General features: G+C 29.1%; 1 protein-coding gene across 1 annotated transcript in view; it reads left to right on the top strand.

Moving 5' to 3' along the window:
- The first annotated feature begins 3333 nt into the window (after positions 1–3333).
- LOC107455655 (fasciclin-2-like) overlaps positions 3334–25293 on the top strand; it is a 132250-nt gene continuing 110290 nt past the window's right edge. Inside the window, exon 1 of the mRNA XM_087167742.1 lies at positions 3334–3885. Within this exon, the coding sequence (XP_087023868.1) occupies positions 3837–3885 (49 nt within the window). The 5' untranslated portion in view covers positions 3334–3836. The remainder of the gene's footprint in view (positions 3886–25293) is intronic.

Raw genomic sequence — 25293 nt, 5'->3', positions numbered from 1 at the left:
TATAAGGATATTTTTTGTGCTCTTTAACGTTGTTTCACCTTACTTTGTAGATTCTTGATAGCTTTTCTTTTCTGATAGTTGTGACTTATAATATTTCAGCGACAAATTTTGCTGAATGAACTAAAGAAAAGTGCTCCCTTTTTTAATTTGCCTCATTTACAAATTTTGTTTGCCCTTAGCACCATGTTTAAAAAATGCCTAACGATACAAGCCATAGACTTCTTAGAAACATTTCTCCATTCAAATTTTGAAAATTTAGATAATTTTTAGTTAGAGCAGTGATTCTCAACCACTGTGCCGCGGCACTTCTGTGTGCCGCCAAATTCTTAAAATGCGCCGATAAGTATTAGAAATGATACAATAAAAATTATAATGCTTTTTTTTATTATGAGCAAAGTTTAAATTAAAGAAAAGTGTATATACATATACTATTATATACATAATATCATACATTATATAACACCCCCCCCCAAAAAAAGTTTTGTTTGGCCGCCTGATTTGCGTTTATTTGTAGAATTGCTCATATGAGCAATTCTACAAATAAACGCCAATTTTTATACTATAGTATAATCTTAAGTCAAAATTAGAATGAAGTGTTTAAATTGTGTTTGACAATTTTAAAAAATGGTGAAATAAGTTGAAAATTTAATGACTATTAAAATTATTAATTAACTAAGGAAAGCCAGCTAAATTATAACTTTCAAACGAAAATGAAAGCTTATCATTAAAGAAAGCGATGCAATTAATAGTTATAAGAACAAATCAACAAAGGATAGCTAACAAAAAAATAAGCTAACAATTAATAATCAGAAAAAATACTAGTTAACAAGAAATCACAAAAAATAACAGTTAATAGCTATAGAAAGCAAGCTAACAATTAAAAACTAGCAAAACAAAAATAACTGTTACTAACTAATTAAAAATTAATCGAAAGAAATAATTATTCCCTTAAAAAACGTGCTTTTATCGTACATAATATTTTATTTCACATTCAAAATTATTATCACAAACTATTTAACACAGTGTACTCGTCAAATTTCAAAATCGTTCAAAGTGTACCGCCCCAAGAAAAAGGTTAAGAATCGCTGAGTTAGATACTGATGAACCAGGAGTTTTTTTTTTCTTTATATGGAAATTATAAATGAAAATAATTTAGAGCATTTTATTCAATTCGATGCCTGTAGAATATTGTTTTTCTAAGTAATATTGGAGCGGATGATTGGAAGTAACAAATCCCATCATCCTTCCTAAATTCAGATTTTACTTCTTAGAAAAATTTCATTAAGATTGCGCTAGAGAAAAAAAAATAAGAGTACGAAAGTGTTAAATCATTATTCAAAATATATATGTATATTACTAGATTAAATTTTCTTCTGAACTACAATTTATTTTAGATATTTTCGACGCAAACATAAAATGACGATTTTAATGTTTTTTAAACTCATTTTTTTATGCAAAGTGAATTCTGACACGGTAGTTTTGTTCCAGCTTTTTAAGTATTCAAATTTCAAATTATTGAATTTTCACATTTCAATACATATGGTGGAAAAAAAATTAAGTGTCTGAACTAAATGGCCAACGCTGTTTTCTTTTATTCAGAAATGGGAATTATTGAGACTGCCCTTCAGAGAACAACGCAAAATATTTTATTGATGACTTCACTTTAAATCCTTGGTGCTTCTTGAAATGTAAAATGCAAGTGCGAATTTTTATTTTTAACAATTCTGTATTTCTAAATAAACAATCTTTCAGTAAAAGGCACTTAAAAATATACTCTACGTCACATTTGCACTTAATGTAACGTGACAATTTTATTTCTAATTATACCTAACCCTTTAAATTTTCTTTAAACGTTATTCCTTTTTTCAATTTAGCAATTTTAACTTTCTTGGTGACCTTTCTCGTGGTCAATGCGGTCATCGCACTTCCTGGGGGGGAAGTCAACCAACCCCTCTATTCACGCCTTTCTTTTTCTTCTTTTAATTTTAGGGGGCTAATTAACCAATCTCTTTCCTTTAAATTTCAAACTCTCCGCCTCTTTAATTTTAATTGGCAGTAATTTTTCTGGTCCTATACCAGTTAAGGAATTTTTATGTCTTTTTTAATACATTCTCTTTTTCTCCAGCCTTCGGGCAGGTTACCCTTTTGTAAATTCTCCGCGATGCGGACTTCGGTCCGTATCGAGGGATTTCTTTTTACATTTTTTTTTCTTAACCTTTATTTTAAATTAAATCCATAGCTGCAATCAATTTCTGTAAATTTAAAATCAACATTTTATACCTTTAATTTTCTTTAACATTAAAAAAAAACCTTCTCGAATTTAAGCTTTCTTTCCATATTTATTTTAACCTTAAAATTACTCGTTCTTTTATAATTTACTTTTATCTATGACGCCTTCTGTGTTTTAATTTCATTCGTCACCCATTTCTATTAAAGGTGTTCCTAATGTTAAAAATTGTTTTAAAAAAGTCTTTCCACTAGTTATGTTGATAGATATTTTTCTTAAATAAATCTTAAACGCAAGTTAAAAATGTGTGTTTCTTTTGATGGTTGTCTTTTAAAATGTCCTGTGTGTGCAGGGTGAGTACCTTTCAATTATTGTTATGGTCATGCATAAATGTGAATTTATTAGTTTTTCTTATTGGAAACATCAGCTTACTGTATTAAATCATATATATTGTTTGGATATAGCATGACTTTATCGTTTTCATCTTTAATCTTTAATTTATTTTTAGTTTCGACCCTTTTCCAAATTCGGTGATACCAAATTATCCAATCTGTTCAAACCTCACACTTTGTGACCCTTTGAACCTATTGGGTTATTGTTATCCCACATTAGCATTGTACTATGAAACATATAAAAAAAACTCTGTATAAGAAACAATCAACTCCAAGAAATTCCAAAATTCTTGTCTGCTTTTTTTTTAGTTTGATCTCATTACACTACATTTTAATTCTCACACTTACAACTCTTTATTTGTGATTATGATTTTGTTGTTGATCTAGTTGAGAATTACGCCCATTTTCAAAATGGGCAATATTGATAAAATACTATTATTTGAAACACAAGGGATTTTGATGCAGTTTTCTAAATATATTATTATTATTCTTTTCTTCGAATGCACAAACATTTTGAATGGCTCTTTAATCGTCATGGAATTTTGGTGATAATTATTTGTTTTAAAGTTTTTTTAATTAAAAAAAGATCCATGTAATTGAATGAATAATTTCTCAGTTCACCAGGGAGAAAAACATTTATTTTAATACTGCCTTCTTCTTGACTTTCGTTTTTAAATAAATCTTTCAATAATATAGATATAGCAAATGTTTTACTCTTCACCTATAATAGCTTCCATTCAAATTTTGAACTAACACAAACACGTTTTGCCTTTCTATTTTCTTGTACTCTCCTACTAAAGAGTTTTCCGGCCGCTGTTAGGAAGATGTCATTTTCTTCGCTCTTTTTCTCACTTACAGTAATTTGACAGAGAAACGTGTCAGCCGAAGGCGGGAGATGCATCTAAAACGCACCCAGACAGGACAGGCAGAGGGCGCTGTATGACATCTCTTTCCACTTGCAACAGGCAGGCTTTTGCCCCACCAGTTCTTCGTTCCTACTTTCTCGATAGCGAACGCCTGTGAGACGGTTTTCTCCTTCTCGCATCTTAAAAATGAAAGAAGTCTAGGACGTTAGAGTATATTTTCTCGCGATGACAGTTCTCAAAACGAGTTGCGCAGACATCGGTGATACAGGCAGAGTGACGTAACTTTTTATGGCAGTTGAAGGAATATTGTGAGCACGATATTTCACTTGGGATATTTATTTAAATTATAAAATGATCTCCGCTATCATTGTATTTGCTTGGGCAGTTACTCTGGTAACTGGTGAGTATCAGTTGAAAAATTATCTGTTACATGAATATATAAAAAGTAGCATTTTAATAGAGACTTTTATTTTAGAACTTGAGGGGTATATGTATTTGTCACACTTTGAATAAAAAAGGCATTTTCGGAATTTATACAAGAAAAAAAAAAAAGATTAATAATATTCTGAGAGAGTTTATTAGCAAAATGGAACATTTCTGAATAAGAGAGGAAAAAATTCTTTTAGATTTTTAAAAGAGGAAAAAGTCTTTTTAATGTATTTTTTGAGAAAAAAAAATATATCTACCTTTTGAGAAAAAGAAAGAAAACCTTTTTGCATATTAGGATTATTGCTTTTAGTTTTCTCAGTTACTAATCAACCACATTTAGAAGATATTCCTTAATTCCTCAGAAATACTAATTTTCTCACAAAAAATTTAATTATTCAGAAAACTTTTTTTTATCCCATGTATGGGTAATCAAAATATATTTTAAAGACTATATTTAAAAAGCTCTTTAAAACAAGATAAACTTGAAGGAATCCGGAAGGATTGAAAGCATGCCGGGTCAGAGAATCGAAACTGTTAACACATAAAATCTTAAGAAAAAAAAGAATTTGTTCCAGTTTGAAACGTTCTAAGAATAACGTATTTAATACAAATAAAAAAAAATAATTCTTTATAACATAAAGTTACTAAAAAATAATATTTAATAATCTATGAAAAAGTTAGATTTTTTAACTGACAATTGAAGGTATTTCTCGATTTAATGAATGGATTATTAAATAATACTTTTCTATTAACGTGGTAATTCAGATATTGATAATAGGAAAAACTACAAATTATTCAAAATTAATAAATAGTTTAGCATCTTATTGATGATAATTGTGCCAGTATCTACCAAAAACGAATAATTTCCATCGATTGTGCTTTCTCATTGGACAAGAAAATTATATGATTTTCTTATTAACTGTTTACATGCCTCTAACTCAAAAATGAAACTTGTATTTTGAGTTTTAATTTAACAAGAAATTAAAGTCTGAATTATATTTTTTCATAAATAAAAAAATTACATCATAAATCATTTTATTTTCTTTCAGTTTGATTCCGTTTCTATGGTTATTTAGTTTTTTTTCAAGATTTTTAAAAATTTGATATAATTTGCTAACTTTTCTCTCGTTTGTAATACAATTCACCAAAAATCCAATTTTTGTTAGACGACTACAATATTTACGAATTTTTAAAAAGGTAATATGTTCATGTCGTATGCATCAAATTCAAAATTTAATTTTGAAATTGAAATATTAGTTTTAAGCCAACTGTTTCAGTTTCAAAAAAATGTCATTTTAAGAGTTCTATTTTTAGTTTTCATATGATTCATAGAGTTATGTGTATGCATGCCATTCAATTGCTATAATGACAGTTATTTCGGTTGAAATAAAAAAGGGGGAATTTCTGTTGAATATGAAGGAACTAGCGACAAAGGTTATCGCTACGCAAATGCTACACATGCATTCATTTATTATCAATACTTTTCTCTTTTGTTGTAATTCTTACTAAAGAGGAATAAATTCTTTCTGAAAAAGTCATGACTCTCAAACAGGGGGCTTATACTTTTTTTTACGTTATTTTTCAATGATAGAAATTGAACATCAAAGAAATTTTCCAATGAGCTCCCAACAATTTTATTGAATAGCTTCTTGCGATTGATAGCTTTTCTTCCCTCATTTCTGTGATTAATATATTTACTAAGATACGTTTGTTGTTACCAATTGAGTAAAGAAAAGTAGGCATTCTCTTCATTTTTCTCATTTGCAAATTTTGCTTTGCTCATAGTACCATGCATGAAAGATACATAACAATACAAAAAGCCTGCTTAGAAACTCTTTGTGGTTCAGAATTGGAAGATTTAGAGATTTCTCAGACATTGATAAGAATCAAGGCAAATCAAGACATTTTTAAGTGATGAGTTGATAAGGAAAACATAGATAAAATTTTATTTTAGAGCATGTCATTTCAATCTATGTCTCTGGAGTAGTGTACATTGGTTTTATAAGTAATATTGAATCAAATAAAGTAAAAAATCAAATTCCTGTAACAAATTCAAATAAAAATAAATGAAAAATCTATTATAAATTTGGACATGAAAGTGAAATTTGATAGGACAAAGGAATTGAAAAAGCTAGAACCAATTTTGTCAAAATGCACAAACTCATGAACTGTGTTCACGTTGATATATTTTAAAAATACTTCTGAAAAATATGTAAAAAATACAGTCAATAAATGATAATTTTCGACCTACTTATAAGCATAAACTATTAATACATTTATAAAATTGATATTTTGCAATTTTTTTGGGCTTCGATGGATATCATTCTACTCCTGCTAAAGATCAATACTGAAATGCAGCTTTAGTAATCGTAACTACTGTCAGTAAAATGAGCTCTTACTAAAGGCTAATTTTCCAAAAGTGGTATTGTTTCTCTCACTATCCTATTTTATTGTTTTTGTATATTCTTAATTTTCTTTCCCCTTATTTAATGGTATTTACATATTCATTACTATTACTCTTTGAATTTAATTATAATTCAAATATGAAGGCGAAATCTGAAAATATGTTCTTTTAAAATAATCACGTGGTATTATCTTATTAAGAAAAATTGTAAGGTTAAGACATTTAATTACTATTTTACAATTTTTAAACTTCACATATTATAGTTACACCTTAAATTGCATTTAATTTTTAAAAATTATATTTACTTGTATTAAGTATTTAAGTAAAAAGATGTTCAGTCTGCGTCTACAGGTAAAATAATGAATAAAATAAAACAATTTAAAATACTTAAGAAGCATTAACTTTTCTCACCCGGCTAAATAATCTATATTGCTCCATTAATCGGGTTTTTAAAATAACTAAAAAGTAAATAAGAATTTCGAAAAAAAGTAATAATTAACAACGGTCCCTTGTAAAAAATCTGTTTTTCTTCAACTTTAATAAATTTACTTTTTAATTTTTAAGAACTTTTAATATAGACCGAAACTTTACTATATTTCACGACATTTTTCAATATAGAACGAAATTGAGAAAGATCAAAGTCACTATACTCGTAATAAAAGAAACAAGTAAGTATCATTTCGTTCAAAACTGGCAAACATCTTTCAGTAGGCATACTTTTCATAAAGTCTGAAATATTGCTTATATTTTGAAGATAAACATTTAAAAAATCTGAACTTCAACTATAGAAGATAAATTCATATTGTGACTAACTTAAAGGTAATTTAACTAAATTTAAACATGTTTCGTTTAAAAAAAACAGACACAATATAGTAGTCATACGAGATTATTTTTAAAACTGATTTCAAAATAATATAAATAAAATCGCTGACATTCCCGCTGAAAAACTAATAATTGTAATGAAGGACGGACAATATACGTAATTGAAAATCAGATGCTGCTAGATACAGATCAGGTTCATTGTTTATAAGAAGATATTCTTTAAAACGAATCGGTAAAATTTGAAAGTAATGTGAGGCAGATAAACAAAATTTTGAATGATGTAAGGTGGAAGTAAGGCGAGTCAGGTTTTCGCAGCTATCAGTATTAATTCAAAATGAAGTTAATATTTATTGTTTCCCACAAAGACGTGAGTTTGCTGGATTTTTTTTAAAAATAAAGTGAGTGGATTTTATAGCGAAAGAATCATCGTTATAACTGATAATCCTCATTTTTACAATTTGCCTTGAATCATGTATATACTCATTTTTGTTTATTTAATACAATATTAACAATTCCTTTTGATTTCGAGGGTTGTTTTTTAAGTTAGGGCCGATTTGTTGCATACACTAATAGGCGACGCATGAGTCGCAGCTAGTGTTGCGTCGCGTTCCGGAATTCATTGGAAACTACCGAGCTCAGTTGCAGCTGTGTAAGTAAATTATACTATCAGTTCTGTGTTTTTAAAATGTTCAAATTTAGCAACCGCCGCTCACTAGATACGTCAGTGATGTGTTTTTAGTCGGCGAAAAACCTGTTTGCTGCCTACATTCACTGGTAGATTTGTAGTTACGATATGTGAAGTACAAAAATTCCCTGCCATGCTGACTGGGAATTCGGCTACTCTATGACAGAATCACTGTCCGTACCTCAGATGCCAACTATATTATAGTCTTTTGGTTGGGAAGTTTTGACCACCCCTCCGAACAACCCAGACCTTGCGCTGAATCACTTTCAGCCTTTCCGATGTTTCAAACATCTATTTTTCGGCAATCACTACCACGATGACGAATACGAGAAAAAGCCCCTGACCTTTTGGTTAACGGAGCAGACGGCAATTTTGTATGAAGAGGGTATTCTAAATTTAGTTGTAGGTATGATAAGTGTTTAAACAAACATGGCAACTATGCTGAGAAAAAGGATAACCGTATGTAGAATCTGAAAATAAATTTGCTTCTTGAAAATTTGCTTCCGTTTAGTTTTTATTTTCAAACCGCCCTTACTGAAAAAACATTCCTCGTATTAAAAGCTCCAGTTTTAATCAGTTTCCTCGCCTTTCTTTCTTTATTCCAAATTCGCTCTCCTTAACTATTACCTCATGTTCAGAGTTTATCAGCTAGTTATCTCTTAATTTTTTCTGACAGAAGTCTTTTTTAATCAAATGATCTAAATCTCTGTTTACATTTAGATTTGCCTTTTTATAATGGTTAAAAATAAATTTGTATATTGGTTAATATAATATTATAAATATTCTTGTAGCGGACGAAACTAACATTTTGAATTAAAATAATTGAAATAAATGCGAGTATTTAGTATATTTGGCAGTCACTGCAAAAAATTCCATATCAAATTACGGTAAAAATCACAGGCACTCAGGGTGCCCGTACCTTTTTCTGTAAATACCAAATTTATTGTAATAAGTTACGGATTAAGATCTATTATCTGATAACTATAATTTCTGCAGTAATAATATCCATAAAATCATTGAATTACTTTAATTAAATATTACTGCAAAAATTAAGGTATAACGTTTTACGGTAAAAATAGAGTTTACGAATAATGCAACCATAGTGCCGTTTACATAGTACTTATACAGAAATTTGATCCGGTATTTTTCACAGTAGTGATGCCGCATGTTACACGTTCTTTACAAAATGGGGCAGACAAGGAAGGTCATAATTTTTTTAAACCTTACTAAAGTGAGGATAACACGAGCCATATTTTTGTGTAATTAATTCCTTACTAAATTAATAGAGCAATATGAATAAAAATAAGAATGAATGATTATGAATAATTTCTAAAAAACTTTTAAGACCATGCGTTAACATTGAACTTTTGTTTTTTGTTTGAAGCATTTTGAATTAAAAGAAAATCCAATTTTAAGAACTTTTTAACGAAATAATTTTTGAAGATGAATGGCTTCGTCCCACGTCTACAATGGGCTAACTTCCATCTTTTTTCACTATAAGGAACTGGCATACCTATACTGATTAAGTTCTTAAATATGAAATTTTTTTCATTTATTTACTACTTTTCTTTCACTTTATTGGGTTTTCTTGAGTTATATTTCCGTGATTACCGCTTAAAAAATTTACATTAAATCACTTAAATATCAAATGTAACATTCCTGCTTGGTGCGCAATTATTTAACGATATCACGTTAAAGATCAGAGTACCCAAAATTGCGTTATCTTTAGTGCGTGACTTCTGCTATTTAGTTATTATTAGAAGATTTAATGCATGTTAGATACTTGCTAATTTTTTTATAATGAATGTTTAAGAACTTTCTTTTTACAGGGTTGTGTACAAAAATAGAAAATTGGTACATTGTTTAATAATACTTTAACGTTTGTTTAGTGTGTGTGCAATTCACGGTATTTCGTTATAAAGATTTTGTACAAGCTTATGATGAATTTTTTATATAAAATAATGTAAAAGTATAACTCAACTGTTATCATTTAACGTTTCAAAAACAGTGTGAGTTTTGAAAACAAATAAATTCATTTGAATTTTAATAGTATCTGGCTAATAGTAATTTTTCTGCGTCTGTATATTTGTTATTTTAACTATAATTCTGAAGTCTCAGTCAAAACTTTTACATTACTTTATGTATACAAACGTATCATTTTTTTTAAAAAAACTTTTTATCCACTGCAAATGATTTCACGGTTAAATCGAAATATTTTAATAACAAAATAAATTTATTTAGCAATTGTTTGGATAATATCTGGTTAATAGCTAGAAACGATAATAGCTAACTTTGATAAATAGCTAGAAACGAAGCGTAGCTCTTATATCGTTCCGGCATGATTAACCACCCTATGGTAAAATTTAAGTAGTTGTGTTAAGTTTGCAACAGGGTTATTTTCCAAGCCAAAAGCGTACCAAGCGTACTGATTCAAGTTTAAGATCCTAAAAATCATTCAAAAGCTTCAGCTAAATCATTCGGAAGATATATTTGAAACATAGAATATTCTCAAAGATTCAAAACTAGCCATTGATAAAAAATAAATAGGAGGCGATTCTATTTTTTCAATATTTTAAAGGTAACATCAGTGACATTTGATACCTTATATCTTTCATTAAAAAAAGGAGTTTATTGTATCTTCATTAATTTATAATTATTTCTTATTCGTTATGTCAGATAAATTCAAAGATTGACGTGAAAGTGATAGCCTAGGCAGGATTTGCTAATTAGACAAAGTAATTTGAAATCAACGGTAATAAAATATATTTAAAAAACATAGAATGTGGAAATAGTTTAAATTCGTTCAGAGCAAACGTAAAAAAAATACCATGCTATATTTGACGTCTAAGATGATAAATTAATTTTTTTAATAAGTGCTAATTGAAGTTTAGAAAAAAAGGAATGTTTTAAAAAGTTTAATCAATTGATAATTGGTACAAGCAATTTACGAGAAGAATTAGAAATCGCAATACTATTATTTCATTTTATAACCGTTGTTGAACAGCCGACCTAATTTTTGGATACACGACTACTAATGTTCAACTCTATAGCCTTGTAATTTTGAACACAATCCAGAAAACAAGAGAACTCCTGGACTAAGTATTGGGAGAAATCTGCTTTATGCGGGACTTTTTGATGGAATCAACCCGCATTTGCGTTACATGGTGAGGAAAACCATGAAAACCTCCCAAGGCTAGCCTGATGGCAAGAGGACTCTAACCCATGATCCGTCTACCACTGAGGATGTTTTGCGTCAGCGCTGTGGTCGATGCGAGCCGGGTTCGGAGTTACCATCGCTGGGGGTGGAAGGTGGTTCACCACATTGGTAGATGGAGCGTGGGTTAGAATTCCCTTGCAATCGGGACACCCTTGAGAGTTGTTTTTTTTTTTCGTTTTCTTCTTCATGTAACGATAATCCGGGTAAGATTCATTAAAAAGTATACTAAGAATTCTAGTTTGTCTCAGTGCTTGATCCAGAAGTACTTTTGTCTTCTAGTTTGGGTTCAAAATTACAAGGCTGCGGAGTTGAATATTGATTGTCTTAAACTCAAAATTTTGTCGACTGTTCAACGCCGGTAATGAAATAAAATAAAATAAAATGATGTGTAAATAGCAGTGGTGGCTCAGAAAATAGAGCATTCGCCTCTCAAAGACGTGACCCAAGTTCGAACCCCAGCAGTGGCCGCTAATTGAAAATTCTGCTTCCCACTCACACCGACCATAGTGATGATGTAAAATATCATCAGTGGTAGACGGATCATGGGTTAGAATCATCTTGTCGTTGGACAAACAGTGGGGTGTTTTCGGGGCTTTCCTCTCCGTGCAGCGCAAATTCGGTTTATCTCCATCAATATCACAAAGCAAATATGCTTCAAAATTACAAGGCTACGTAGGTGAACAATGATAGTTGTCAACTCAGAATTTGGAACACCGACTTTAAATTTAAAAACATATAAAGAAAGAAATGGTATTTTATTAATTTTGATAATAGGTTCTAATGGAAATGCAAAATATAATAATCTATGGATTAAAAAGCACAATTAACCGAAAAAGGTATTTATTTGTTTAGGCTAAAGCAAAAAAAAAACCGTCGAATTATTGACGCTTACAATGCTTAATTAATTTTGATAATTGTTATTAATTGAAGTAAAATGTATGAAATGTACTAAAAACTAAAATTATTAGAGAAATGATACTCTGAGAAAAAAAAAGCATGATCAAAACTTCCAGAATATGGTTAAATTTACCATATTTCTTCCTCTGTTAGCGAGCGCCAGCGAGCAGGGGGCGAAACCTCCTAGTTTATATAATTTTTATATTAGTTACAGGTCAAAGATAAACAAAGTTGATGTGCAAATTTAATTCCATTTCTATTTATTATTTGTCAAACAATGCAACTTAAAAAAATCTTAAATATTTTTTATTGTTGATATTAAATATTTCCGTCCTTTTTATCTTTTTTTGTGCATGATTATATATCAATTTCATTTTTAAACCTATTGCACTATAAACTATTCTGGCTATTTCTTTTAAATAAGTTAATTTTTGATATCTAAAAGAGTATTTTTCATGTGATTATTTAACTTAATAAGTGTACGATGAACATTTAAATGCTTCATCTCTACTTTCATAAATAGTTATTTTTCAAGCCTTCAAAGATGAGAAACCATTTCTTTTACTTATTGCTAATTAAGGATTTCTCTTCCAAATTAAATATGAAAAAATATTACATTTAAATATTGAAAGCAATATAATCAATATTTAACCAAAATAAACTTTAAGGAAAAAATTAATGCGAACATTAAAATGATGCTTCGTAAATGTTCGCGGAATAACATTTTATATTTATGTAAACAAGGTATGCAAAAGTAAAAATAAATGCTTTTAAAATATCATAAAATAATACATTAGATGAAAAATTTAATAAAAATATACTTTCAGTCTACGTCACTCTAAGTTTATCTATGCAGTATTTGTCACATAATAGCGATGTTTTTCGATTGAAATTTTGTCTGTTAAATACTTTGATAAATTATTTACTTTATTTATTTTGATTTTAAAACTGAATAAAAACTGTTAGTAGAACTTTCGAAGCTTTTGAAATTGTATTATTGTTCAGTGAAAAAGCGTCCTCTAAAAATCCCCTGTTTTGAAACATATATTCTAAGGGAAAAGAGAACACTCGTTAAGATTTCTGATGGAAATGAGGATTTCGAATAATTGAGCTCCCGAAAACTTTTTTTTAGATAATTTATTGATTTATTTTGCATATTTCCTGCCTTATTTCCATTTATTTCTTTTTAAATTTTATATTTGAGTTGAGTTATGTATGTGTGTTTATCATTTTTGAATATTTTATTGTTAAAAAGTGCAGCTTGTTATTTGTATATCTCAACTGTTTTTAAAACTTTTCAATCAAATTTTTGTTTAAGATGCCGCAATAGCAATTTAAAAATTTTCATATATCTTTTAGAAGCTTTTAGCCTTCTAGAGGTAAACAATGTTTTCACGATTCCAATTGTATTTTCCTTTATTCCGTTCTTTAGTACTTTTTACAAAGTTTTATTTTTGTTTAATTATTCAAATGTTAACAAGTTAGCTATAGAGTATTGCAGATTCTGCAGCTTGTGCTGTTAAACTGCACATTCAATCCATCATTTAATTAATCAAATACAGCTGTTATAGATACAGGCATAAAATACTAAGCTTTTAAGACAAACAGAAAAAATACTGTTATTAAGTAAAAATAAGATGTTTGTAATGAGGAATAGTTACCATCTCGCTACATAAATCAATAAATTCGAACCATAATTTTAATTGACAGCATTATAACCGTTAATTTTTAGTCATTAAATTTCACGCAAATGCATGAAGTAATATTATAAAAAAAGCAGTTGACTCTGACAGGAAATGGAATAGTTTTAGATGAGTAATTAAAATAAAGTTAGTTCACTTATCTGCAATGAAGCAAGGCAATTTAATCACTGAAGAAGTAATTTTTACTCTTAATCAGATGAAAACTTTAACAGTTCTCACCTTAGATCTAATTTATGAGTGGCGTTCTTTTTTTCTTTTAGGATTTCAGCCAATATACGTGATTTGAAAGCTAAAAGTTTCGTTAGAATTGATTCGTATGCACGAAAATATATGTTTCAGCATATTAAAGTGATATTTCTTGAACATTTTGTCATTATTCACGCAACGAGATATTTTATTTTACTCCTTTTTTGTTATATAGTATTAGTTTTTATGAAAAATCAAATTTAAATACAATATTTCAATATAATCTTAAAGGAAAATGTTTTATTTATAAAGTTTCATATTTACACAATTAAAACTTAAAAAAAGCTTGATTCAAAAATTTAATAATTGAAAATTTCATACCCATATTTATGCAAATAAATAAAAGAAAAGACTTTCTAAAATAATTCAGTATTTTGATTTATATTATTTGTATTTCAATTTACCGATATAAAGAATAATATTTTTGACCAAGCTTGATGAACTAATAAACTTGCAAAACAATTCTACTCTAGTTGTTCTGTACTTAGGTCTTAGGTAATCAAACAACCAATAGTCCGCATGATTCAACTTGGACAATATTGATATTATTAATATTGAGTCGTTTTTATCTAGAAATATTGAAGAGCACATTTATCGCTTCTTTTGAGCGTTTTTGAGATCCCTTTTATGATTACCTCTAAGGCAATACTGTCTATGTTCAGTACTAAGACCACCCATTACAACGACTATTCCATTATAACGACATATACATAAAATCCCATTCATTTATATTCAATAAACACAATATTATTTTAGCACTTATTAAAACGTCTTCACTAAACCTCTCATTCCAATATAGCAATCGAAATTTAGTTTCTTTTATTCCCATGAAAGAAAAATAATTATTCTATTTCAAAAATAAGTCTCAAGCAGTTTTTCACTTTCAAAACAAAATTCTGTTATTTAATATAGCAAAAAATTCAAATTTTTTAAAGTGCCTTTTCTAATGGTGTTACCTCACATTGTCAGTAAAATATTTTGAATCTCCTTAAAAAGAATATAGACACGACTTTTTAACTTTTTGTCTTAGGTGGTCGAACATAGTATTGTTTAGTATGGTGTAAATATTTATTGTACTTCCGTTTACTCATAATAGAACGATTACACGTTATAGACTTTTTTTGCGGTTTAGATAGAAGAGTTTGTTTTATCAGGTGTTGACAGTATTATAATCGGTTACGGAGCTCTGACCCATCTTATAAATTTCATGCAAAACGATTTTAAATTTTTTTAATCTGAATTATCATATTTAATCGAATATAAGTAATTCTGTACTATATCTGCTACACGAGACTTCAATTTAAGTCTTGAATTATCATCTTAGCTAAAAGGCGTGACATTAATCTAGTGCAAAGATATAAGTGTTGTACTTTTGAAACTGAAAACATCAAATGTGTTCTTAAAACTTTAATGGGGGGTATGGTACGGTTAGTTTAAACTGAAGTACGCTGGCAAAAAAAAAACATGTATGGTCAAAAATACCAGAACGTGATAAAATTTACCGTATTTCCGGTGCTATGTTCATTAACTAAACTTCTGGCACTATGGGTACATAAAAAGCTCGGTATTTATTTTCCGAAGCATTTCGGTAATGATTTCAGTAAAGTTAACTATAAAACATTTTTTTACAATCTGTGATAAAATTTGGCTGTTAATGTGGTAAATTTCGGTAATTTTATTATGATACTTTAGATTATGGTATAAAACTAGTTATTCGGTTAACTTTTCCGTTTTGTATTTTTTCGCTAAATGTTCGGTGATAAGAACTATAGTTTTGAAAACCAGAACTTCCGATAAAGCGTTACCATATGAACCGAAAGTTACCAAATGAATGGTTTAAATACCGCAAATTTTGGATTTATTAGCCAGAATTGCGTGTGTGTTTTGTTTTAACAGCAATGTCATTACCATACAGTTACGCAATTTTACCAGTATTATTTTTCTGTGCAGAACAACATTAAAACCAGAAAAGTCCTTTGTAAACTCTAAATTTTAGCTTTATATTCCAGAAAACCGGAAATTCCCATTCGGAACCTTATTCTGATTTAATCGCGTGACTTGAAATAAGGAAAGATTCATCATTGCGCTAATAATGATCAAAATTGAGATCAATAAATATTTTAAGACCGTATTGTACTCTGAATATAGTGATAAAATATTCAGTTGAAATAAAAAGGAGAAAAAAAAAGTTTTGAGTGATTTGAAATGAGACGACAAATAAGAGTCGATGATTTCGTAACGATGTGAAAGGTAACCTTTTCAGTTTAGTAAATCGAATAAAAGTTTGTGCTTATATAATGTATTATATAACGTATTGTGTTTATATAATATCGCAAAATACTGTAGATATTTGTTTGACCTAAAAATGACCGTTTTATTTTTGAAATCGATCACACTATATAAACGTGCAAGCTCAATAATGCAGAATTCGCTATGTGAATGATTAGGACTCATAAAAATTGGAATATTTATTAAGTGTCCAGTAAATAACATAAATCTGAAGTATTTGATTTAACACACTAGAAACACGCACGGTCCTGTGTGGCAATTCTCGTTCTTTGCTATACTGTAATTTGATAAAAAAAAAATCATCTTAAAGCAATGCAATGTCACAGTATGACTCTATTTAAGTGTTCATTTAATAATTTATGTTATTTGGCATCATAGGAGCATAATTATAGACACCTATACTTCAGGAGCTTCAGTGGCCCTATAAGTATTGTGCAATATTTCCGAAAAATTTATGGTTTTTTAGTAATCATTTCAACACTATTTACAATTTCAGATATATCAGTAATAAATTAGTCAATTTATATACTGAGCTGCCTTCAGGAGCTTCAGTGGCCCTATAAGTATTGTGCAATATTTCCGAAACATTTATGGTTTTTCAGTAATCATTTCAACACGATTTACAATTTCAGATATACCAGTAATAAATTAGTCAATTTATATACTGAGCTGCCTTCAGGAGCTTCAGTGGCCCTATAAGTATTGTGCAATATTTCCGAAACATTTATGGTTTTTCAGTAATCATTTCAACACGATTTACAATTTCAGATATATCAGTAATAAATTAGTCAATTTATATACTGAGCTGCCTTCAGGAGCTTCAGTGGCCCTATAAGTATTGTGCAATATTTTCGAAAAATTTATGGTTTTTTAGTAATCATTTCAACACGATTTACAATTTCAGATATATCAGTAATAAATTAGTCAATTTATATACTGAGCTGCCTTAGATAGGATATTACATAGAGCTATATGCTCCAGACTTATCAATCAAGAAAATGCAGTCAAAAAATGAAGCCGTCAGGCAAATGTGCACAAAGGTATGACAACACTCTAAAGAAGAGAATTAAATGTTAGGTAATGCATAGTAAACACGATACGCTTATTCATATTGCGACAAGTGTGTTGTTTAGGGATTGTTATGAAAACTGTAAAAAAAAAGCAAAAAATAGGTGACTGCCATTGAATTTTTAATTTCGTTAATTAAAAAGGAGTATTTCAGTTCGTTTTTTAAAATCTGTAATACTTAATATAATAATATTTTTTAAAGCTAATAAGGGCACAAAACTCAATCATCTGAACTATAAAGTTTTAGTATATTTTATTTCATAGCGGGTGCTGAACAGCCGACCCAGTTCCAAATTTACGACTATAAAACTAGCCTTTTAATTTTAAACCTAACCAAAAAGACATGGGGAGTGCTAGATCTAATATTGGGAGAAACCAGCTTTTGTGGAGGACTTTTTGGTGAAATTTCCGTGGTTTCCCGTTACATGGAGAAGAAAACCACAAAAACCTCCCATGGTTAGTCAGACGGAAAATGGATTCCAACCCATGATCCATCTAACACTGAGGATATTTTTCCTTAGAACTGCACTAGGAGCGGCGTGAACCGGGTAAACAGAATTCGTATCAACGAGCCACTACTGGGACTCAAACTTGGGTCTACACATTGATAAGTGAATGTTCTGTCCCTGAGTCATCACAGTATAATAGAAAACGTTATAATGTTCAATTTAATGAAACATTTTCGTTAATCGAAGAGAAAAAAAAATATTTTGCAATTCTAATGATAGAGTCTCTACTATACCTACAAGTCGAGCCCGACTTAGAATACATATTTATAACACTAAAAAAAATCTAAACCAGGCACGACTTGTCTCTTCTTTTTTTTCTAGGCATAAAATGATTATCAGTTTTTCTTGTGTTGAACAAGAAAGTGTACAACTTATATACAACTAATATAACCAACCCCGGAAGCACAAGGTAGTGTGCAAGTAGGAGAGAAGTGAACAGTATATGAGATTGATAGTGCTTAATGACTAATGAAAACCAAAACTAGTTGGTATAGATGAACTGAAAACTAGTTAGACTTCAAGGAAATCCTCTTGAAGTTTTTATTGTTTCACATAGTCCGAAATCATATGTAGTTATGGATTTTGACCTCCCAACCCTTATATCATATCAATTTTCATTAGATTTTAAACACTATAACATATATGCACGAAATATTTTTCTAAAGCAAAGCAAAAGTTAATTACTTTTTGTAAATATTGCAGATAATTGTTTTTTAACTGAAAAAAAAAGAATTTCAATATTATTTGATATGCAAAATTATCAGCGATGCTATATGTCTCTTTAATGTGAAAGTCTTTCTTTTATGGCTTTCGATCTAAAGTGTTCTACTTCTGATAAAATATATAAATTTATTACCAATTTTATTGCTCTCAACTCTTATCCATCACATGATCCGCAATAAATTTAAAACTTAAATTTAGAGATGACTTTAGACTTTGGGATTTACTTTAGAATGCGTTGTACGTGATCAGCAAACGGTATAAGGAAAGCGGTATAGGGAAAAAATTTAAAAATAAAAGAACGATTCAAATGCAGAATGAATTTGAATTTCAAAGAAAGAATATCAGTTTACTATATGTATTTATATTTCAAAATATCTTTAAATTTCTTTTTTACTTCTTAAATTGGTTTTAAAAATCCAAGAAAATCCAAGAATCCAAAAAGACTTGAGTAAAAGATAATTAAATATATTTACAACAATTACGAAGTAGCTAAGAATAATTTTTATTGTTTCATTCATGGAATTAATTGGAAATGAAAATGAAAAGTGTTTTAATTTTTGTTCTGGAAGAAGATAACTTTTTACTATAATTGCAATGGCGCTATGGTTATGAGGTCTTTCTTCTCCCGACAGAATTCAACTATCAAAGGGGTAGAGGCGTGAAGAGAATGTTCTAAATATGCTTTTAATCATGTTTATTTATTTTTCAAGAATAAACTGATAATGAACATTTACTCTATAGTATATTTCGATGCATGTGAAACGCAAGGTCACCCCGAGTTATAAAAGGTTCGATGTTTTGGATTCTCTATTCATTTTTTTCGGACAAAATTATGTCATTACAATTCTATAATCAGCAGTTTTTTATAGGTAGTATAATAGTATATACAGTTTCCTGTTCTTAGAATTTTGATAAGTATCTCTGTTTTTGTGCAATTAACATTAAAACATCAATTCAGTTTCAGAATCAGTTTTTATCAATTTAAACAGTAATAAAATTGGATTTTAAAAAAATCCAAAACTTTTCCGTTTTAAAAAATCTAAAAACTGAGAAAACTTGTAGTTTTAAATAACTTACTCCAAGTCACCAATCACATCGTTTTAAATTTTTAAAGAAAAATTTATAAAAGTTCTAATAATTAGCAAGCGCTGCTTCTCCTAATATAATAAAGCGAGCCAGCTATTTTTCCTAATATAATAAAGCGATCCTTTTTTTCCACCTTCCTTGAAAGACATTGTGCTATCTAGTAATACTACATCATCAAAACGTTGTTAGGTACAAAAACATATCAGGGAATTATAAATTAAAAACTTAACTTAAACTTCAAGATGTCGAGGGAAGAGACCTGTAGAAGCACTGAGCTCTGAAATGCAGACCAGTTAGTTATTAGCAAGCCATTTGTCGTTAAATTTTCAATCATTAATTTCTTTATCTTCCTGGCTCACAGCACGTAGTTCGAAAGAAAGCTTTTAAATTCATTACGAAATAGTTTTAACTTTTGAAACGAACCAATCATGAGATGTAGACAATCATTTTAAAATTTCATAACAAAAATGCAATGGATTTACGCAATGGTAAGGTATTCGATGTAATTGCTGCAAGAAATTTTGTTTTTTATATTATGTTTAAAATAACGAATTTATTTATTTAGGTTTAATTGTAGCGAAAAAATAATAATGCTTACTGAATTAAGGTGCCACAAAAACATGAAAGTTCGGAATTTGAACCGCTTGTACAACCACACAGCATCCAGGATAATAAAAACAGAATGTTACATTAAATCGAAGTGCTTTTTCAATGTTGAGCAATTTTGTGTGATCGTTAATGAGTCCTCCCATGCCATGTATTGATTTCTTTTTGCATTCAGAATTGGCTCCTGAGAGCACCAAAAATTAAAAGCATTGAATTTGGTTTATGACAACAAGCTATTAACGACGTGTAAGAAGAAACTGAGTATTCTATAATTAGAATTAGGTACAGTGGTTCTGGAAAATTTGGTCAACACAGTAATTATTAGCAATTATTTGACATGAAAACCAAGGATACTATTCCAGCAATATGATATTCTATTCTAACTCTTTACTATATAGTATTTGATTAATATTTTTTTAAGGGTAGATAAAATTAGATTCATTAAAATGTTTTTTTTCAAGAAATGTTAACGGAGACTAAACGTCGGAGAGTATCTATTTCATCAGAAGAAACTTTATTTCACTTAAAAGTTGATTCTAATAGGGCAATAATATTCTATAATACATATTATACTATAGATTATTATATACTATAAATTATACTATATATTTTCGAAATCAATAAAAAGTTCACAATTTTGATCAAAAACCCTTAGTTTTTACAAAATCTCTTCCATCTGGAATTTTTAAATGTCCTGAACCATATAATATAAATTCACTGAACAACCGTAGAATTTCTTAAATTAGTTTTGTTGTAGTTCTGTTAGTGCAATTAAATCCATCACGCTACTTACAGCGAGACAACTTTATCGGAAATATAGCTCAAATTAACCATTTATTAAGGTTCCATTGCAAAGCGATGCTATTCGAAGCATTGATAATAATGTTCAACATTGGCACTGATAGGAATAAGCTGAAATATATTATTTATTTAAAAACTTAAAAGCAAATTTAATCATATAGTCATTTTACTGAATCTTAATAACCCTAGATATGCACTTCCACAGCGTAAAACATTTAATTTAATTTTGAATAACATTTAATTTTGAACAGTTTTATAATACTTATCAGCCGGCCTGGTGGCCGAGCGGTTAGCGTCCCTGACTACGAAGCTAATGGCTGCGGGTTCGAATCCCGCTCTCTGCATGGGTGTAACTTTCTCTCTCTCTCTCTCTCTCTCTCTGTGTGCTCTATGTCCTTTCTTCTGTGTGATCGTGTGAATGTAACCCGCCCTATAAACGGGTTTGTGGTTGTATGACGTGGGCGACGCTGCTCCACCGCCGTGACTTAGCCATAGACAGGTGCTCACTGGGTAATGCTAAGAGAGTAGCAATTCTGGACTTTCTGAGGACAATTGGAAATAGACCCATGTGCCCGCCATTAATAAAAAAATATAATACGTATCTCCTTCCTTGTACTTTACATGGATTAAAAATTTTTATACAATAAAAACAGACTAAATGATTGGTATGTATAAAGAAAAGGAAACTCATTTTAAATAACGAATCCTAACATCTACTGTTATAGAAAAACAAAAGTTCTATACAAAAATAACAAAAGTTCTATACAAAAATAACAAAAATTATATAAATCTTTATATGTTTAGCAATACATAAATCTTTATACAAAATTTATACAAATCTTTAGTACTCGATAGGAAACAAATCTACTATCTGTAAAATATTTTATAAAGTGCTAGAGAATTTTGAAGGTTAAATTGCAATCATTTGGTAATTTTTGCGGACACCTTAACACTTTACGAGATAACTGGATAAAGTGGCGTTGTATACAGACTTTTGTATTATTAATGTACATAGTAGTGAACAAAATAACCTTTAATCAAAATTTCTTACCCAAGACTCATACATTGAAGTATAAATTTCCCTTGCACTAGAAATATTTTTCCTTGAGAGGGAAACAAGTTGGTACCTTTGCACCTTTATAACCTACATGCATGAAAATAGTGCAAATTAAATGTTATAATTTTAAAAATAAAATTTTGTGTATATTTTTAACACACGCTTAAAATTACATATCATATAATATCCTCTAAGAAATATTCAAAAGTTTCTTCTATAAATAAGTTTTGCGCCTTGTGTTTCCTCAAATAATCTAGCATTTTTCCGAAACGTGCTCTACGTTGTTTCGTACAAAACTTTTACATCGAAAATTTATAGGAACAATTCCTAAAATTTATAAAAAATTTCTTGAAGTTTTACTTTCGTTACAAAAATTACCAAAATCATAAGTTCAATTAATCTGTGAAATTATGATTTCCTATTTAGTTTCTTGTGCTGCAAAAATAAATTTATATTTCAATATATTTACTGCAAAAAGTAAAACTAAAGTAAAAGTAAAACTAAGTTCAAAGCTTAAATTGAAAGCTTCAGCTATTAGAATAATTTCAAGACAAAAATTTGTATTTTGTAACACATTTAAGATTAAAGTTACAGAAAACAATAATTTATAAAAATTTGTGTGAGACTCTTTAAAAATACTTTAGATAATATTAATTTCAAGATACGTTATAAGGCAACTTATTAGGATCTCTCAATTGATAAAAAATTATTCAGATTCTAAATAATCTTCTTCCACTCGATTCTACAAAAAATATCCCTCACCAATATATTGATTTTGAAATCTTCTTCTAAGCTTCTTTGAGATATGATTCTGAACTTTCATTCAACCATATATCCGCAGCTCACATAGTGCTGAATGGATTCCCGAAAATAAATTATGGAGCTTACTTCTTCAATATTTACTGTTTATCAATTTTTCTTCACCAAAAATTTCTCTTTAAATTTTTTTCAAGAAAATATAAATTTATATCTGCTTCGTGCATTTCAAATACTTTACGTCAATAGTTATCTATAAAGGCTTTATAATTTAGTTTTAATTTAAGAACCACTAATAATTAGAAATAAAAATTTATAATAAGGAAATATAAATATGATTAATAATGCCAACGTATGTAAAATAACCATAATTCGTAGAATGTTGCAAATTATAAAATGTTGCTTATTCAACTTAATAGAATGTTGCTTCTTTAACTTAACTTATTCAATGGGGAAACAGCTTCAAAAAGCACAAATTTATAATTTATTTACGATATTTAATTATTATTTAGATTAATTTATAGTTGGATATAATAGTTGCGCTTATTACAATTATCATTAATTAATACAATTTTTATTAATTATTAAAATATTGTAATAAACCTCGATATCAGATTTGTGGTCGCTAGTTGTTAGTCAAAATGGAGGCAAGTACAGTATGATATTGTGTATACAGTTAATTAGTAAAATGATATTGTGTGTGCTGTTGGTAATTTAGGTCTATATTATCCTACGGCTTTTTCTATTTATAGTTTTACTTTTAAAAAAAGTATTTTAGAATAGGTTTTAAAATTCGGTTCCAAAATCTTTAAATATATTATTTTTATGTATTATTTTCTTTAAAATATTTTTTTTTCTGAAAGTCTTGCCAAATTTGAAACACAATAAAAGTCTATCGACATTGTTTGCGAAAACTACTGCGAGCATTCTGAAAATAAGGCAAAGTTTGCAATATAAACTTAATGTTATTTTATTTTATAACCGTCGTTGAACAGCCGACCCAATTTTATGGGTTTACGACTATTGATGTTCAACTCTGTAGCCGTGTAATTTTGAACCCAATCTAGAAGACAAGGGAACTCCTGGATCGAGTATTGGGAGAAATTAGCCTTCGTGGAGGACTTTCCGATGGAACTAACCCACATTTGCGTTGCATGGAGAGGAAGACCTCGGGAACCTCCTGCGGTTAGCCTGACGGCAAGGGTACTCTAACCCATGATCCGTCTACCGGATCATGGCTCGAAGATATTTCACGTCAGCACTGTGGTCGGTGCAAGCCGGATGCGGAATTCGTATCGACTGGGATTCGAACCTGGTTCGCCTCATTGGAAGGCGTACGCTCTATCCCCTGAGCCATCGCTGCTCAGCTCAATGTTATTAGTCCAACCTATCAATCAATAGCTACCCACTGATAAAAGGTAGAATACACTGTAAAAATTTCCAAATTACCGTTTAGAAAACCGGCACTTAGAATATATCTTCTGTAAAATCCATTTCACCGTAAAATATTGTACCGTAAATATTTACCCTAATATTATATTTCGAGTTATTTTGTGATTTTATTATTATTGTAGAAATTACGACATATCAGATTTTTTGATTCATTACGTGTACCGTTTAAAATTAAATACAATGAAAGTACCGAAGCCATTTTTCACATGATTTGATACGAAATTTTTAATTTATTACAATGTTTATTTAACTTATTGCTATTTTCTTTAACAATACAGCAAAGAGCAAATTTTTCCACAAATTATGTTTGTTTTTTTCATTAGCTTCCAAAATGAATCAGTAAGTAGATACTCAATCTATGATATGTTGTATATACATCAGAGATGTATCAAGTTTTATGTAGTTAAGAGATATTTTCAACATAAAAAAAAAACTAGCAGTTACAGAAAATAAAGTATATTAACATAATCTGCGTAATGTTGGTTAGTGTTTATGATCAGTAAGCACACAAAAATTTATTTGATTATTTCTTTCTTCTTTCTACTTCTCAGAAAAACAAGTTAATTAGAGCTTAAAAATTTTAGATGATTCCTTTTCCTCAAATTTAAATAGTGACGTTGTTTATTCTTCTTAAGGTTCTGGAAATGAAAATTAAAATTTGGGTGACCTCATAAAATGTAAAATATGCATCTGGGATTAATAAATGCATATTAAATAAAACAAATAGAAAATGGAACTTAAAAAATACATCAATTAGTTTTATTTGTTTAAACAAAGTTGGCTTTTAATTTCTAAATCTTTTGAGATCGAAATTTTTTTTACTGCATTAAACATTTACAATAAAAAGACGTTCAAATATGGTTAGAAAAATAAAGCCTTTTTTTTTCTTGCTATACTCGTTATACTTTTAAAAAGTGAACTCAATCTTTCAGTTTTCGTTTTTTTTTTAAATGAAATGTGCCAAGAATGCTCATTATATTTAGTATCGGAAAGATATTTCTTCAAAAACTTGTGAGTGCTCGTGATTCAGTTTTTAATAAAAGGAAAAGAAAGGAAAG

Source organism: Parasteatoda tepidariorum, chromosome 7, assembly GCF_982258835.1.
Source record: "Parasteatoda tepidariorum strain Cologne lab strain chromosome 7, Ptep-v5.0, whole genome shotgun sequence".
Lineage (NCBI taxonomy): Eukaryota > Metazoa > Arthropoda > Arachnida > Araneae > Theridiidae > Parasteatoda > Parasteatoda tepidariorum.
This window is presented reverse-complemented; position numbering and strand designations above follow the sequence as displayed.